Here is an 18758-nt window from a genome sequence, read left to right as displayed (position 1 = left end):
TGAAATCGAAAAAACGTTTGATTATTACTCTAATTTCTTTAGAGCGAATGAACAGATATTCATAACGTTTTCCTTTGAACTTTTATACAGAGAGTAAGTTTCTACATGTTATTGGAAACTACACTCACACTGTTAAGTTTTCCTATGGTTTTGTAAATAGATCATACAGTAATAATAGGTCATTTCTTAATATTATATTTCGAGGAATCATCCGTATTGGCAATTTACCTTCTATAATAAGTTTTCAAAATGTCTTTCTTCATATTCTATTCTTTTATACGATTTATTTTTCAATTTAAGTTCCTTCACCTTGCCATCTTCACGCTTATATATTTAAAAAAAGAAAGAAAAAATTCTCTCAGTGATGGATAGTATTCTGAATAGAGGAAGGATTTCTTTGGCAATTTGCTTAGCACGCAGGCAAACAAATAAGGTTCAGATCGAAAATGAAATGCATGGAGCAAAATGGTATCTTACGGAGGCTATCAGAAGAAAAAAAAAACAGAAAGGAAATTAAAGAAACACAAATGGCCGGGTGTAGATGAAATCCATGCTGAGTTATTATTAACTAGAGGGGACGGAATACATACATTCATTCTCTTCATCTGGAACGAAGACGAATTGACACAAGAGTGTAAAGAATCATTCATTGCTTCAATTCACAAGAAAAGCAAAAAAAAAAAAAATGTTTGAACAATCTACCAAATTTTCTCAAACATTCCGTTAACAAAATTGATTAAATTATTGGAGATTACCAGCTAGGATTTAGGCAAAATTAATGAGCTATCTACAAGATATTTACGATTTATCAAAGCTCGAAGACAAATGGGAATACAATACTCTAGTACATAAATTAATTATTGATTTCAAAAAAAAATTGCGAATCAGTTAGAAAGGAAATATTCTTGCTAAATTTGATAAACTAAATAATGTAGGATCACCAAGGCCAGGAGGCTCAAATTGGAGGTCATGTAACCAGAATGTTTGAAAGTAGGAACGTTTTCAAAGCGACTTTGGAAATACAGTCGGAAAGCGTTCATTAGGAATACCTAGGCCCAAGTGGGAAGATAATATTAAGATGGATCTCGCAGAAACAAAGTAGAAACTGTATCCAGTTGTCTAAGGGCAAGAGTGAATAGAAAACTTTTGTGACTGCGACATTAAACCTCCGAATTCCGTAGGCCATAGAGTTGGTTAGTTTCGTATAAGCTAAAGGAATACGCTGTTCAATATTTGAACTCATCTGTTCAAAGTGTATTCAAAAATTTTGCTTTTCATTGTTTCTGATCTTGAAAAATCACTGGCGAAAAACTGCTGTAGAAGTGGTAATAGTCTATCTACTTATTTTATACGGCCAACGCAAGGTTAACCAAAATCATAGTACAAAAAACGGAAATGTAGACTTCAGATAAGGTGTTGACTTCCCTTCCCCTTGCCGTTCTTTCTGCATCTAGAAATATGACATTTTTCGTAATGTGAAAAGTGATATTTCAGCTAAATGTTTATACTGTGTACATTCTAGAAGTATCAATATGTAACTTATATAGTTTAAAATTTTTTCCAGTGGAACATCTATCACTGGTCGTTCTCTCCACGCTTTCACTATCGTATTTGTTATATTTCGTTACTATCTGAATATGCGTCTTGTAAATCAATGATTCTTAGTTTCAAAACTTCGTCAAGCCCTATCTCTTATGAAGTCTCCTTTTTGTAATTTGTTCAGATATTGTACACAAAATTCCTACTCTTTTTGTGTTTCTTTATAAAAATTGCTTGGTTAATAAATTTCTCTACATGTGTCAGTTGGAATTTTCTTGCAACTTTCCACTTTACTTCAGTCCGTATAAGCTTGATTAGGTTCTATTAACTGAAAGAGCATTGTAAGCGTATCATCATATCCGCTTTCTTTCGTAAGTTGCTCCAGTTCCTACACTTTTCGATTGACTTTCGGAAATTATTATGCGCTGCAGTATTTCAAGTACAGTTTTCGTTGCCGAAACGTCAACTTGTTTTTGTTCTAATAATTTAACAATGATATATTTTCTACTTGATAAGTGTTCTCTTTAGCTATGAGACTCGACTATTATGGGGCATTTTCCATTATTACAATGATGCTTTCCTCTAAAAAAAAATAGAAGTCTATTCAAGAAGAAATCCTTAAATGTAGCAGCTGTAATTTCGTTGTGATACTCACAAGATACCATTACGATTTTGTGAATTCAATTGATGAAAATGATTTCTAGCACTGGATTCAGCACCAAAAGAAGCAGAGAAAAAGTAGGTCTTTAGCAGAGACCGTATACAAGGTGGGAGATAAATGAGGGCAAAGTGCAAAGATAGAACGTACAAAGTGTCTAGAAATGTCATGTTAATTTTGAAACGAGGAGAGGGATTGAGGTTAAATGTTGGATACAAGGAATGCATGTAAAACTCCACTGAGTAAGAATAATGTGAACAGTGTTTTAATTGCCAATTGTATGTAGCGGTAACTGATTTTGAAAATTGTCACCAGTGTTACAACTGGCACGTTTTCTTGAATTGGATCATTAATATATCAGAACCCTGAATGAGACACGTGTCTTTCTGGAAGGTACCACACCAGCATTCATCCAGTAGAACTACTTATTCCGTTACACGTTGCATACATTTTTCTTGATGTTCCACGACTACATTCTTTTTCTTTCTACCCTTCGTGCATACAACGTGCTCATGGACAATACAACAGAATTTTTAGTTCCTCATTCCTCCTTTACGACAGTATTGACACATTGCCGTAGCGTGAAACGCCTCCTGTTACAGAGGCCTCAAACTGTATTTGCCACTATTGAATTCAATAGACGATGTGCGTCAAAAGTCATGTCGCATGGCCTTCTTTCCGTACATTGTTCTTGCGCTAAGTTCAATATGGCGGCTTTTCAGATGTCTCCCGTGATTCATATTGCGCCTATTCAGTGGAGCGCTACATACAGTCCTCATATCCAACATTTTATCTCAATCCCTCTACTCATTTCAACATTTACATGATATTTCAAGACATTTTCTACGTTCTGTCTTCGCACTTTGCCCTAATTTATCTCCCACCCTGTATACGGTCTGCCACTAAACACACTCTTCTTTTCTGTTTCTTTTAGTGCTGAATCCACTGCTAGCAATCATTTTCAGCCATTAAGTTCATCAAATTGGAATGGTCCCTTGTCAGAAGTATTTTAGTTAGAAATATCCACTTACATTCAGGTATAAACCTAGTTTTCGTGGATCCTATATTACAAAAAGTTTGCTTCCCTTTCGCAGAGGTATCTTCAATTCACTGTTTCACAGCTAGTCCGTCCGTTTTATCCAAATATCCTACAAGTGTAACATTGAATTTGTAACATTAGAAGTCCAAATTTGGTGCATTTTCCGACTGAATTCAAGTTTTTCCGCCACAGTGTCACCCTCCCCAGTAACAACTTTCTTCTACCATATTTCCTTATGCTTGAATCCTAAAGGGTGAAGAATTCTGTAACAGAATGAATTGAAATCTGTATAGGAAATTTTGCTTTTCAAATGATTTGTAATTTTTTTCAAAGTTAGAATTTTAGTCATAAAAGTCAAATAACAGCCCTTCGTACAAGATACTTCTCAAAATTTGTGAATTTTTAGGAACTTGTTTGTGTCTTGTAAGGAACGGAAACCTGGAACACTACCAGAGGCAGACTTCTTTCCTGTTTGAAGATTTGGGGAATTCTAACACTATTAATCTCACAAGCCTCTTTGAAGCTTCTACATTTTTTAAAAGTTTTGCATTTGTCTCACTTTCTGCGAAACGTATTTCTTAAAATATAACATATATACTGAATATTAATGAACTATGTCGACATATTAGAAGAGCTGTTTCCTCACATCAAAATCAGGATAAATATTAACATAAAAATATTTGCGAACTTTCAAAGACTCAGAGCTAGGGTGGGTCAAAAGCGTTGAAAACTATAGTACAGTAACGGACACTTCTGGATGGTACACTTTTGCCGTAAATTTCCATATGGGTGTACCATCCAGAAATGTTCCTTACCGTATAACACGGGCTATTTCATAGAGTAATTTGGGGGTAAGTGACCATAAGAGTGAACTGAATAGAGTTAAAGTTAATGATATCTGGCAACAAAGTACGATCTTCGCTGACCTTCCAAAGCCCCTGTATGTTCAATATTGAGTCTGGGGCTGACAAAGAAGATAGTATACAGTTGAAAGTAGCGAACTATTGAATGCAGCGAGTATGGACAGCAAGTAAGGTGAGTACATTTGTAGCTTCTTTTGTTGCTATTGTAATATGGATTAGTAAGAAACTATGGCAATTCATTCCTGAAGTAATCGTGTTGTACCCAATACTTCTACAGTAGCATAAGGCGATTATTAGGTACGCATGTATATAGATATGCCTCAATATATTGCGAACATAAAGATACAAAACGTATTTTGGAAAAAAGACGACGAGATGGTGTGAAGTGACTAACATATTTTGAGGTGATGTGTATAGTCTTGTTAATCATTCCATGTAGACAATATGGACCAAAGAACATATTTACATCTAACTATTTTTATCTGTCCTACAAACCACAGTCTCGTATAGAAGAAACCTGGGTTCAAGACATAATGGAAACTCAAATATTGTGCTCTTTCTTGTAAGGTCAAACACCTTAATGTTCCCCAGACGGTACTTTGGGCACGATCTCGGGTTGGTATGTCTATTTGCTTCTTAAGTATTTCTATAACAATAGCTTATGTACCCGTACATCATGTAGGTGTTCTTCGTTAGCGATATACTCATTATTTAGCACTTTATATCTTGTTATTTACATTATGCCAAGGACACTTCTTCTCACCACTTCACCCCATATGTATATTCACTTCACCCCCACCTGTGAGGTGAAGTGAATAATTTACCTTGTATGATTCATTTGCTTCTGTGCACGTTACTTCAGACACGATATGAACCATACTTTATTTTCCGAATGCAGAAGGCCTTCCCTATTCATATATACTTTTCAATCAGCTGTGCTACCATTTCTGTGTAAGATTTTTTTTCACTTTCATGTTCACTTTCCCCCGAATTACTCTGCATGAGAAACCGTTGAGTGGCGTTCTATATAGGGCTAAAGGAAGTCACACTTATGCCATTCTAAAATGCATATACAGTATGCCATGGTACATAAGGAATTTCTTGCACGGAACAACTACCAGACATTCTTCCAACAGAATTTACAGATATGTAATGACTTAAAGTTGGACTCAAAGTAAGCAAAACTTAAGAATTGATAGAAGTGAATAACGAATGTGTCGGCGGGAAGTCTGAATTCTTAGAGATTACCCGCTCCACGGTTCCTCATGTTTGTAATAACGTGAATGTATTATTTCAAGCATATATGTGTAAAAAGAAAACATGAAATATATTGTTTTTTGATTTGATTTATTTTAACTTCACGCGATTATGCCTGCGAGATTAAAGGAGACCTTGACCTACTGACTGTAGTGGAATCCGAACCACTTTGCTCGCTCAACTGTACCCCCACCGGGAATCGAACCAGGGACCACGCCAACCGAAGTCAAGCGTGCTAGCCACTTTTTTTCAAAAAGATCAACCGATCATACCTCAGTTTCCTGAGTCCCCTAGTTTCCACGTATACAAGGTTTGTTTCAACCTTTACTAAATTCGACAAGGACACGAACACATACATACAGAGATCGGCATTTTTGCTAACCCTCACTCACCCTCACCCTCAATTGACTCCCTCACCCTCAGTTGACTCCCTCACAGTCACCCTCAGCCACCCTCAGTCGACTCCCTTACCCTCACCCTCATCCACCCTCACCCTCAATAGACTCTTTCATCCTCACCCTCAGCCACCCTCACCCTCAGTCGACTCCTTCACCATCACCCTCACTCAACCTCGCCCTCAATCGACACCTTCACCCTCACCCTCAATCGACTCCTTCACCCTTACCTCACTCACCCTCACTCTCAATCGACTCCCTCACCCTCACACACCTTCGCCCTCAATCGACTCCCTCACCCTCAGCCACCCTCTATCAACTTCCTCACACTTACAGTTTCTTTCATGTACTAAATAAACAATAAGTAAGGTTTAATATGATTCTCATTCAAGTGATTCAAGTGATCGCACGCGCTCGGGTTCACCAAGACAAGATAGAATATCAAAGGGTTGCGGACATAAGCTCACCACTAATAATATAATTATATTGTAAGATAATTAATGCGAAAAAGAATACAATAATGATAACTAAATACATTTATAGGTTAACTAATTTAATTGCAAAGGAAAATAAACCTGAATAAAATAAAAGAAGCAACTTAAAAATGGCAAACAGAAAATATGACAAAAATGAAAACCAAATTTTGAATGTTAATATGAAGTAGATTTTGAATATAAAAATATAAATTGAAAACGGATTTGTATAAACAAAAGAATAATACTTCCTTTTACTGAAGAAAGTAATCCAACTTTCTCCTCTATGTTGAAACTTTCCGTGCAGGAAATTTTGCAGCACAGAAATATTGGTAAACGAAATTTTGGTGAAAGGGTCTCTCCTTGTTATATTCTTTTTTTTTTTACTATGGCTGAAATCAACTCAGAAATATTTCATTTTCCTTTAGAAAAAAAATGAAATCTTTTAAGTTTTACGTCCCACGATTGTGCCGGTTAAGCTAAAGAAGACGGATGAATAACGAATGAAATGGTGGAATGAAGAAAGTGGGAGAACCCCGAGGAAAAAAGGTAGTTGTCCACGCACAAGGTAGTTGTCCACCTCAAGGTTTACTTGACGGGGACTGGGATGGAACCCGAACCGAAGCACCAGAGGTGAAAGCTCTACCACTGAGCTACCGCTGTCCCCCTTTAGAAAAACGTATGATGGGTATGAAGAGGTATTAAAATCTAAACTTTGACTAGTAGTAGGCCTAATTCAGTAGAAAATAGAGCTACTAATGCTATATATCAGTTGTCAGATATCAGAATAAAATAATAAGGATATTGCAGGGTTTAATGTGTTAAACGTTGGTTGACTTTGAGGAACTTGTAATAAAATGCTCCAGATATTTAAATCTGGGCTTTGACTACTAGTAGGCCTACCTTCTCAATAGAAAGTAGGCTATATGACTAACATCTTATAGGAGTTGTCAGACATCAGAATAAAGTATTAAGAATGTTGCAGAGTTCAAGTCTTAAGGCTGTTATTGTACTTGCAGACCAATACTCATCAAATGAACCTCTTTCTTATTTTATTTATTAAGAACAAAACAACAACTTATGAAACAAAAGAAAAACCTTTGTGTTAGTAAATAAGAAAGTGATTTCTTGAGTCTTAGGCTGCAAACACGACGACAGCACTAACAAGGGAACCTTCCGAAAATGATAGTTGCAGTGAAAGATGTGACCTATGCCAATTAAAAGAGCTGTAACAGAGATGAGCATTCCCAAAAAATTAGCTGCCCATAGCAATAGGTTCAAGAAATATAAGGGTTGGAAGTTCGGAAAACAGCAAGGTTGGAAAAGGGGGGAAAAGTACAAATTCCGAAAAAAAGGGGGGCACGGCAAAATACAATGCTGACAAGTGATGTATAGAAAGAGACTTGCCACAATAGGGAACAAATGAAGGCCACCAGTGGGGTTAACAGTGTTGCCAACTGCAATGAAAAGTACATGTTTTGCAAAGAGCACTGTATGAAGTGAGTGCAATATTCAGTCTCAACCTGCACATATAGAACATAAGATATGACGTGTATAATCAGTGGTACAATCTAACAAAATAAAATAGAAAGAACAGAAGTACGAAAAGTATACAAACTTTGTGACCTGAAAGATTTGCGAAACGAACAAAAATGTGACTGATCCAGTTGTGCAGGAATGTACCAATGTCGGGGAGTGATAAAAGTCTGCGAGAAGCAAGTGCCCCCAGGATGCCCATCATAGGGCCCCAAGAGCCAACTTCAAACTTTCCAATGGCAACAGGGACCGAGTGGTACCTCTTTCGATAGATCATGGAATGTGCAACAACACCTATAGGAAACATTTGCTATCTACAAGCATATACCATCCGGAGTGAATTTCAAAGTTGAGCTGATCCCTCCTGGTTGCACGGGTCTGATACAACCACTTGATGTTTATTTTTTTAGACCAAACAGGAACTTTGTGCGCTACGTTACAGAGCTTGTGTTATCAGATACTCACTTTAACATTTGGTCCCGCGAGAATTTTCTGAAACTTCAAGCCTTAAGCCATTACCAGTTTACGGCATATTTATTCAAGCCTTTGATTATGTTTGCTTTCTACAGGTGTGGATATGTGATAGAAAGACCACCAAAGGTTCCGACACTTCTAGAATACTGTTTCGAGACATTCACAGCGATCATTGTACCATATGTGACGGATTGGCAGTATTCCGCTGTGCTCACTGCAAATGTATCTTCTGTTTGGACCACTGTCTCATCGAACAATAGATACAATGTTGACGAGCATGTACAAATGATGCGAAGGCTAATGCCTGTTGCCGGAATTTTCTTCTTGTGAAGCGAGTGGCCTAACTATATTAGACTTGTCTTTATTTTCATGGTTAGTGTTGCCAACTTTGTAAGTCGATTTTCTTTTTACTCTAGGTACGTCGGTTTCCTGCATAGTTGGTGCTTTCTTGTTTTGTTTATTCTAATATGCACAGCTCGTGATCAAATGTGGTGCATTATGGCTAACTCCGTCTTTTCCGTATTTTTCGTGCTTCTGTTCTTTCTATTTTCTTTTGTTAGATTATACCACTAATTACACACGTCATATCTTATGTTCTACATGACAGGTTGACACTGAATATTGCACTCACTTCATATAGTGCTCTTTGCAAAACATGTAATTTTCATTGCAGTTGGCAACACTGTTAACCCCACTGGTGGCCTTCATTTGTTCCCTATTGTGGCAAGTCTCTTTCAATACATCACTTGTCAGCATTGTAATTTGCCGTGCCCCCCCTTTTGCGGAATTTGCACTCCCCCCTTGTCCAACCTTGCTGTTTCCCCCAACTTCCACCCCTTATATTTCTTGAACCTATTGCTATGGGCAGCTAATTTTTTGGGAATGCTCATCTCTGTTACAGCTGTTTCAATTAGCATAGGTCACATCTTTCACTGCAACTATCATTTTCGGAAGGTTCCCTTGTAAGAAGCACGACAGCACTAAGAAGCAAGGCCTAAATATATCTGAGTATGATGAATTCGTTACAAAAAGTCACAAACCAGAATCACGAATCCCGTTAAGTAACCAAATTCTATTATGTAAGTATGCATGCCTAATTATGAAAATATTTTAATGCAGTGAAATTGATTGGATTGTCGGACCTATAAGAAAAATTTGGTTCCAAAATTTCCAGGGCAAAAATTACGCCTACTGTCGGCCATGCTTAACACATTAAACTTGCAACATCCCTATTTTATTCTGAAATATGATAACTGCTATACAACATTAGTAGCTCTACTTTCTACTGAATTCTTAGGCCTATTTGTAAATGTAGTCAATGTCTAGATTTTAATATCCAGGGTATTTTGTTACAAGTTCCTCCAGGTCTGTCCACGTTTAATACAACGCAACTCCCCAACGTCCTTTTTTTTTTTTTACACCTGATAAGTAATATAAGATAGTAGCTCCATTTTCCGCTTAGGAAATAGCCAACGCCTAAATGTCAATATTCGGTGAAGTTCATTGAAAGTCCCTGAAATGAGCTTATATTTGCTATCGGTGAGCTTTTGTCCGCCCCTGTAATATAAGACTACCGATGAGCTTATGTCCGGTGAGCTTTTTGCCAGTGAGCTTATGTCAACGGGCGGCGGTAATTTTGTCACCGGAAACTTCGTCACCAGAAAGTTCGTCATGGTAATTTCGTCACTGGTAATTTTGTTACCAAAATATTACCATATAGGTAATTTCGTCACCAAAAATTTTGTCACGATAATTTCATCACCAGTGTCTTTAAGAACATAATACAAGTACAATGAGCAAATACAAGAAAATAGTAATACCTTCAACAAATGTTAATAGCAAAGGCAACGTGGGGAACCAATGGGTCTATATATCACTATTTACGAATATTAAGTTTCGCCTATATCAAAATTTGAGAACAGAAAATTGCAAATATGAGAAGATATGCCAATCCGTTCATTTTTTTCGCAAACTAGACGAAAATTTGCATCATTCTTGTCCTGTTCCCCGAGCCCAAACTCTTGGACCTTCCTCCACGTTAACTGAGTCATGTGAAAAGAGTGATGTTTTTTAGAAACTGTTGAAAGAAGAATGTTATATTTCAACTCTGATTAAACATTGGCGAATTGTTATTGGATATATATGTGAAGAAAACAAATTTATATAAAGGAAGGAAATTTAAATATTTCTAACAGTTTCCTTTCAATATAGCCTTATGGAATTATTGAGAAGTGAAACATGGAAGGTAGACGGAAACTTTTCAATGGCTTCTTTAAAAAATTACGCAGGCTCTATATGTTATTTGAGGTGAGACTTCCTTTACTAGGTGTATGCCCTAATGCAGAGCAAGACACAAAATTCATACGGAGAACTGTTTCGTGCGGTGGTGCATCAGTGCAGTGAATTTGGTGAATACCCAGACCATGTAACTGTGTTTATGGATTTCGAGATAGCGGAAATGCAGACTGTAAAAGCAACTTTCTTAAACTCAACTCGTGTACAGCATTGCTTTTTTTCACCTGACTCACTCAACGTGGAGAAAGGACCAAGAGATTGGATTGGTGATGGGCATTTTTGCTAACCCCCACTGACCCTCACCCTCAATCAATTCCCTCACCCTTATCATCATTCACCCTCACCCTCAATCGACTTCCTCACCCTCAGTTGGCTTCTTCACCCTCACCCTCAGCTACACCCACCCTCAGTTGACTACCTTACCCTCACCCTCAGCCACCCTCACCCTCAGTTGATTCCCTCATATTTGCCCTCAGCCACCCTCACCCTCAGTTGACTCCCTCACCCTGACCCTCAGACACCCTCACCCTCAATCGACTCCCTCGCCCTCACCCTCAGACACCCTCACCCTCAGTCGAACCCCTCACCCTCACCCTCAGCCACCCTCACCCTCAGTTGATTCCCTCATATTTGCCCTCAGCCACCCTCACCCTCAGTCGACTTCTTCACCCTCACCCTCAGCCACCCTCACCCTCAATCCACACTTCCACCCTCACCCTCAGCCACCTTCACCCTCAATCGACACCTTCACCCTCACCCTCAGCCACCCTCACCCTCAGTTGATTCCCTCATACTCACCCGCAGACACCCTCACCCACAATCGAATCCCTCACCCTCAGACATCCTCACCCTCAGTTGACCCCCTCACTCTTACCCTCAGCCACCTTCACCCTCAATAGACTCTTTCACTCTCACCCTCAGACACTCTCACCCTCATCTATCGAAATGAGGGTAAGTGAGGGTGAGGGCGACCCTCTTGAGGGCAAAAATGAGTGAGAGTGCCCATCTCTGCATACATATCCAGGACAGTTAACATTCCAAAGGCTCTCCCACCGGGAATCGAACCTGGAATCCCGTACACCAAGGGCGGACGTGCTAGCCACTAGACCAGCGGGGAGGGCTGTCACTAGACCGAACGAGGGTTTATGAAATATACCGTGAAATATGAACATAGCAGCAGCATACATAGCAGCATGCGTATTTCCGAACATGAAGAACCATGGACCTGACGGTTCCTACGTCTTTCGATCCCATTGACCCATTCCGTATTCACTGTGTCAAGGCTTATGTATTTGCATATCTTTAAATCATAGCATATTTAAGAATTTTTTGGTAGCATGACTTTGTAACTATAGTGTAAAGGAAATCTCTTGCAAAACCTTGCACGTTGCTGTAATATGTATTTTCGGGATGACATATGAGCGACTCACTTTTCTTTGATACGAACTACCACGACACTGTTTCTCCTATCCAAACTGAGTGTTCGAGCTTTCAGACTGTACATCCGCGCATTAATATCACGGTGAGATTGTAGTTCTAATGTCACATTGGTAGAGGACTACATAACACAATTCAATTTACTGAACGAAATAAAGCAATCAAATTAATAACTCCATTTGATATTTCTTAGAAAATGAGCATCTAAACAATACGTCATGTTTATATGTTATCTGTTACGACTATCACCTGCTTATGAATACTTCATATTAATTTTAATTTATTAAACATTGCTTTAATAGTTGTCAACTACCATAGATATTTTAACTACTGTTTAGTAAACGGCAAGTTGATTTTTTTTTGTCTCATTACGATTATGTATCTTTAGATTATCTAAATTGCATTTTCGTTTTTTAAGTAAAAGTTTATATAATGGTAACTTTCAGTTTTATAATTTTCCAGGAACACCTTGAAGTCATGTTGGGCAAACAGTACTTTCTACTTGGACATGATCGTGAACGTTATACTTCCTTTCTTTACTGCAATAGAATCCACCAGTAGTTACGTGTTATTGGAGGATGACTTTAGAACAACAGAGCTCATTCGGATTCTAATAGACGTTTGCTTTTTAGTGAAAATAATTGTGTCGTTTCTTCAACCTTACGAAGATCAACATGGAAATATAGTTACAGACAAGCGGCTAATAGCTCGAAGGTAGGATTGAATTAACCAAAAAAATATAAATGGTGTCCTGAACTGTTCAATTGTATATAAAGTAAAGAAGTTTAACCGATTTTAGACTTATAGGAAAATTGTAAGATATTTCGATTTTGAAAATGTTATTTGTTTTATAATTGGTGTTTCGTCTATATACAAGGTGTCATCTAAAAGTATGGTGAATGTAGTTGAACAGTGCCATCTACCGATGTTGTATCCATTTCGATTAGTAAACACGGTAGCCTAAACCTTTGGTACAGTCACTGTTGAGTCTGAACGAGTTGTGACATATTAATTAGCTTTCAGACTCAGACGAGTTAGAACGTGTTAAGTGTCGCGCGCCAACATTTAAGTTTTGTTCTAAGCTTCAGAAAAGTGCCAAAGAAGCGCACAAAATGTCAAGCTCAGTGTATGGCAATGAAACAGTGGCATTGAAGATAGTTTACCAGTGGTATGAGCTATTCAAAATCGACAAGGAGTAGGTTGAAATTGATCGAGACGTCCTTTGACGTCAAAAAAAAGATGGAAACTTGCACAAAGTGGTACAAATGATATGTTCAAACAGGCAAATGGCTATTGGAAAGCTTTGCGAAGAAGTAAATATCCCGTATGGGTCCGCGAAAAGCAATTGGACCGACGACTAAGTGGACAAATGGCTTCTTTCTTCACCATGAAAAGGTGCCATGCCACACCATGCTTTTTATCCGCGAGTTTTTGACGGAAAAATATTCCTGTTTGTCTACATTGTCTGCGCTCTCCAGATATAGCACCATGAGACTTTTAGCTCTTTCTAGAAATTATAATCGTGCTTAAAGGAAAACGTTTTGACACTATTACCTCACACTGAGAGCCCACGACAGCAGCTGAATGCCCATCCAAAAGAAGCCTTCCAGAAATGCTTACAGTCATTGATTTAACGTTTAGATAAATGAATTGCTAACCAGTTACAGTACTTTAAAGAAGATTAAACCAAATTCCATATAAACTTATTTCTTTGTTTCTAATAAAATTACTCGCTGTATTTTTAATCACACTTTGTAAAAAGAAAAACTTCTTAGTGTATACAATATACCACTATACAATTGTCTTGAATATTTGATAGCAGTATTTTTAAAATATAATGTTACGTCCTAAGAATATCAAAGATCATTTGGAAATCTTTAGTAGTGTATTTTTAAAACGTTTTAAACTTTTCCTTTTAAGTGCGACATGGTAAAGCAAAGAATATTGATGTATATGTAAACAAATGTATATAACATATCTAAAATTCATTATTTCACTAATCACCTGACAGGTTCGAAAATTGAAACTGCGATCAAACGTTAGCTCCAGACGCTTCTCCACAGCGTATGTTAACATTTATTATTTGTTTCTTTACAAAATAGGAATGGATAGTGAAGTTACAGTGCATTAAGTAAACCGTTGTGCAGCCATCTCAGCACGTGAACGAATCTGATATTCTTCCCTTTAAGGTTAGTGTAAAGGGACAAGTTTTGTCGATAGATGTCACTACAGTCTTCATATCTCTCCCATGTATTTTTTTATCTTTCACGAAAATATACGATTTCTCCTACAAATTTCAACCTATAGACTTCAAACTTTTAGAGAAGGAATTTCATAACCCATTAAAGGAAACTATATATGCCGATTTTTTATTTAGAATTTTCTTCATTCTTAGAACAGTTCCATTGTTATAGGTTTGAATATATCTATTTCAACTATCAAGCTATTTCACCAATGAAGAAACTTCTAAATAAAAAAATCGGCACGGATTATTACCTTCGATAGATTATGAAGTTCCTTCTGTAAACCTTTGAAGTCTGTAGGTTGAAATTTGTAATAGAAATTGTGAATTTTCATGAATGGTAAAAAACTACATGGGAGAGATACGAAGATTGTAGTGCCATCTATCGGCAAAACTTGTCCCTTTAAACCAACTTTAAGCGGGACATTTCGATTTCGTAAGCGAATGGTTAACTAGTTTCCTTAAAGCTATTTACATCCGCATAATCATTTTATATATTAAAAACATTTTTAATGAAAAAGAAGCAGCACGAGAGCTAGGGGATCTATGAGATCAGCTCAGTTGTTTGTTTAGATAAATATATATTAGAAAATAAGCAGTGACAATGTAAGATAAACTCAATTTATCTTCTTCCTTTGCATAAAGCTCTTGGCTAGCTTGTCGTAGAGGAAAACTATAGATACAAATTCAAAATATATTTGTGTATAAATATTTAGCAAGGATAGTCATGAGAATAGTATCATCTGGCTTGTGGAATTTACTATTTCTTTTCATAATCATTTTTATAGCAATTTTTAAAGTCCGTTTAGACAGCCTTCCAACTGTGTATCTAATTTAGACACCAGCCTCCCTCCCATCTCAGCATATAGACGCCGACACGGTCTCAATCGTTAGTGCATATTTGTGCGCCCAAAATTTTCGCCTATGCACCAATGTGAGGTATTGGTGTCAACATCTTCCTCCCCTTTCTCAATTCCGACTAATGTCTCAAACGTTTGTACGTGTCTTAATCTCTTTTGTTCACACGTAATTTTCATTTGTGCACAAAAGGAGAGTGAAATGTTGCCTTGTACATAGTTTAAGTGCAATCCACTTCCATCCACCGATTGGCGCTAAAATTCTCTTAATCGTTACTATATCATTTGAGCACAGAAAAGAAATATCTGAGAAACATCAGACACTAACTACCCTCTGTTTCAATCTTATGGTTTGGACAGGATAAGGCTTGTCTTTTGTTTCTTTATGTTTTCTACAAAACATTCTGGCACAACCGACGAATGTTGTTTTCAAGACTCATGCTTCACCATATCAAGTCTTCGTTCATTAAAACTTCGTTCGAAAAAACAATAGGTAGATGTCATTGTTAGAGCAATTAGAACCTATGTTTAAAGTCCCATACATATTTCAGCTAGGGATGTGAATGATAAATCCCAGTGAGAATGCTCATCCTCAGGGATCGATTAAACAAACCCAAGTAGCAACAAAGCTTTTGGCCATTTGGCGCGTGCTTGGCTTTTGCCTTTATACATTTGCACTTGAAACGCATGCTTTCATACAATCTGCCTTTTGTTGTACTTGCAAGCTATGTTTTAGACCCTTCGGAGAGCGTTATAGTATCACTGGCTGTTCATTGGTTTTGTCTTGACTTGACTTGTAAAACGCTTGCGTCAAGCTTGAATGGAACACTGAATACAAGGTTTCCCCATGTAAATTTGGTACTGAAATTCAGCTTGCTGCATGCTCGCACGTTTTCCAAACAACTGGATGCAAGCTTGGACGACTTGCAATTCAAACTTACAGCGAGGGGTTAGCAAGTTGTCTATGCTACTAGGGATCTTACCAACCTGCGGCCAGAAATCTTCAAATACATTTTACAAAATTATTTTACTCCATTTACCTTCAGCTTACCTTCTCTTTAAGTTTCTGGCTTTCAACTCATTCTAACAATACGTTTTACTTCACAGTACTTATCTGTTGTACTACGTGTCAATTCATGTACGAACTGAATGTAGTATATGTGCACGAAATCTCGTTATTTTGCTTCATTAGTGTCTTAGATGTAAGCAAAAATGCTGGCAAACGAGTTCACAGTACCCGCCACCATTATTTTCCATATATTTTTGTAACTAATAAAGCACAAATGATGACTAATAATAGCACGCAGAAACTAGCACAAACGATGCAGTAACTAATAGTTCTATTCATATTCCTAGTATCTGGAATGAGTGAAGAATGTAAAGGTTCCATCTGAAAAGAAATACTGTTGCTATTTTCCAGAATTTTCTACTACGCTTTTAGTATTCGGCTTATATCTCCAACTATTAAAGTAGAATAACACTTTTTCCTGCACAAACGAGCATAAACAATGCACTAACGAATGACATTATTTTTAACGTTAGTTCTTTACGTGCAGTACACGGGGGAAGACTGAACTTGGCTTCTACCAGTTTTATGCTTATATGTTCGGAACTGAATGAATCACTAATTGTGTAATTTCATGCACAGGCACTAAATCGTTATTGTCCCAAATGGAGGGGCAAAGTTCACGCAGCTCGATACAAAAGTTATTGCAATTCTATCAGTTTAATCTGAAGTCAACATTATACTACGCAGCCGTAGCGAAGTGGTTACTGTGCTTACCTCTAGGGCCATGGGTCTATTTTCTATTCCCGTTTAAGTTAGTGAGTGTGTTAATTAATGTTAAAATATTAATTGATGACAAGTTTCTTTAAGTTTTCATATTTTGTATCATAGTCCTCAGTGTTACTATTGGCTACGCCCTCTGTGGGGGAGATAACGCAATATCTACGACTTACCTAAAATGTCCTGCAATAATCTTAGGGCAAAATTCTTTTCTTTTATGGGTTCAGATAAAATAATAGTGTGTAGTTCTACATTAAAAATAATTATCCATAAAAAACCTCCATGTAACCATTTGTATTAACACATTCATGGCCACATATATAAAGAAAAATTATACAGATGGCGTGTTTTATCCAAGCGATTCCGAAGGTCTTGTTATGCAATTTGATACACAAACAGACAAAGACGTATGTTTAACACGACTTACCTGTAGCTTGGTAGCGAATGAGAAATGCTACTGTCGTAATTCTCGCATGAGGTGAATTTTCTTAGTAGATAAGGTTTCAAAACGCTAGAACTGCTCAAAGTATAAATATGACCCTGGAGGAAAAACTTTAAAAAAATGGCTTTAGGATGAAGCTATTAAATGTGTCTTTTTCTTTTGCTAGTCGCGGATGACCAGTTAACGCCCAAACGGTACCGCCATTTATATCGAGAAATTGACTGAAGGAATGTTGGGGATTAGGAAAGTGTGGATGGGTACTGTTACATTTATTAAACTTTATTTCAACATTATATTGTGCGTAATCATAAATACATTAGGAGAACATGTACTAATCAACATAGCAGTAAATCATAAAATATGGAAAGGGGTGGACATTATGGCCGTTATCCATAATCATATTTTAAGGTGGATGGAACGAGTGGAAATGAGGTGCACCAGACGTCAAAACAAAGGGTTTTGTTTAGGAAGGGGCACGAGTCGAGCCAAAACTCGCAAAAACTCAAAAGCCAAAACTTGTTTTGAGGTCGAGTTTCGAGTCGAGTCGAATTTGATAAATGACTCGGTTGTACAGCTCGTTTTAACTCGTTTTGAAATCATGACCTGATTAGACTGGAGAGTGAAAGCCATGATAAATGTACGCAGTAATGTGGATTACTTTTAATATTGCTCACGAGAGGGGACATTGCTCGTGTCTCGTCTCATCTCGGTAATGAGACAACAATAGATTCAACATGATCAAATGGATCGAGTTTGTTTATTCGCTAGGAATCAGATTTCCCTTTTATTGAAGAGACTGTGTATGTGACTCAATGGATCTTCTTGTATCTGGGCCGTCGTTTCAAGAATTTCTCTCTTCTATAAATAAGACTATTACGAAACTACAGTACGTTCTTCTACAGTTAGGTGTAAATTTCCAACTCGATAATTTTCTTGTAAGCAATCTTGAATAATTAGTAGACAGAAGCAGTGATTAGTAGTTTTCGTTGGTTCAGGTGGGTGGGGTCTTGAGTCCTTTGATCCTCCTTTAGGTATGACCCTGGTACTCTAAATCGTCTCTTTAACTTCGAGAGCTTTTTGCGCATACAGAAATTCAACCGGAAAAGAATAATGAATTTGCTTCTACTCGTTGTTGAGGCATGCAAACTTGTCGAGAATAGAGCCGGGATCGCACTTGGCAGGGAAAAGGTAGCAAGAAAACCACTCGTCCTAGTTAAAAGTTCCTTAAAGTGACAATTAATTTTCACTTTAGACCTAAATACAATACCCAATTATAGATACTAACGTATATATGGGTAACAAATGCATTCACCAAAAAATTAAGTCAATGTAATAACAATAGAGAAACCTATAGGAGAGACTCGGTAGATCTTAGGTTTAACTGTTTGTCACTCATCTGCTAACAATAATGCTTCGTGCAGTAACGTGATAATGTTATAATAGCGGCAGGTTCAACAGTTGACAT

At 37.4% G+C, this 18758-nt stretch overlaps 1 protein-coding gene across 3 annotated transcripts in view; it reads left to right on the top strand.

The window, feature by feature from the left end:
- LOC145673400 (uncharacterized) overlaps positions 1-18758 on the top strand; it is a 537699-nt gene that overhangs the window by 384871 nt on the left and 134070 nt on the right. For all 3 annotated transcript variants that reach the window (XM_081743063.1, XM_081743061.1, XM_081743062.1), the window contains one exon: positions 12429-12680. In XM_081743063.1, the coding sequence (XP_081599189.1) occupies positions 12429-12680 (252 nt within the window). The remainder of the gene's footprint in view (positions 1-12428; positions 12681-18758) is intronic.

This window comes from Thermobia domestica, chromosome 16 (genome assembly GCF_964235325.1).
Source record: "Thermobia domestica chromosome 16, izTheDome1.hap1.1, whole genome shotgun sequence".
Lineage (NCBI taxonomy): Eukaryota > Metazoa > Arthropoda > Insecta > Zygentoma > Lepismatidae > Thermobia > Thermobia domestica.
The sequence above is the reverse complement of the archived record's forward strand: the minus strand, read 5'-3'. Positions and strand labels throughout refer to the sequence as shown.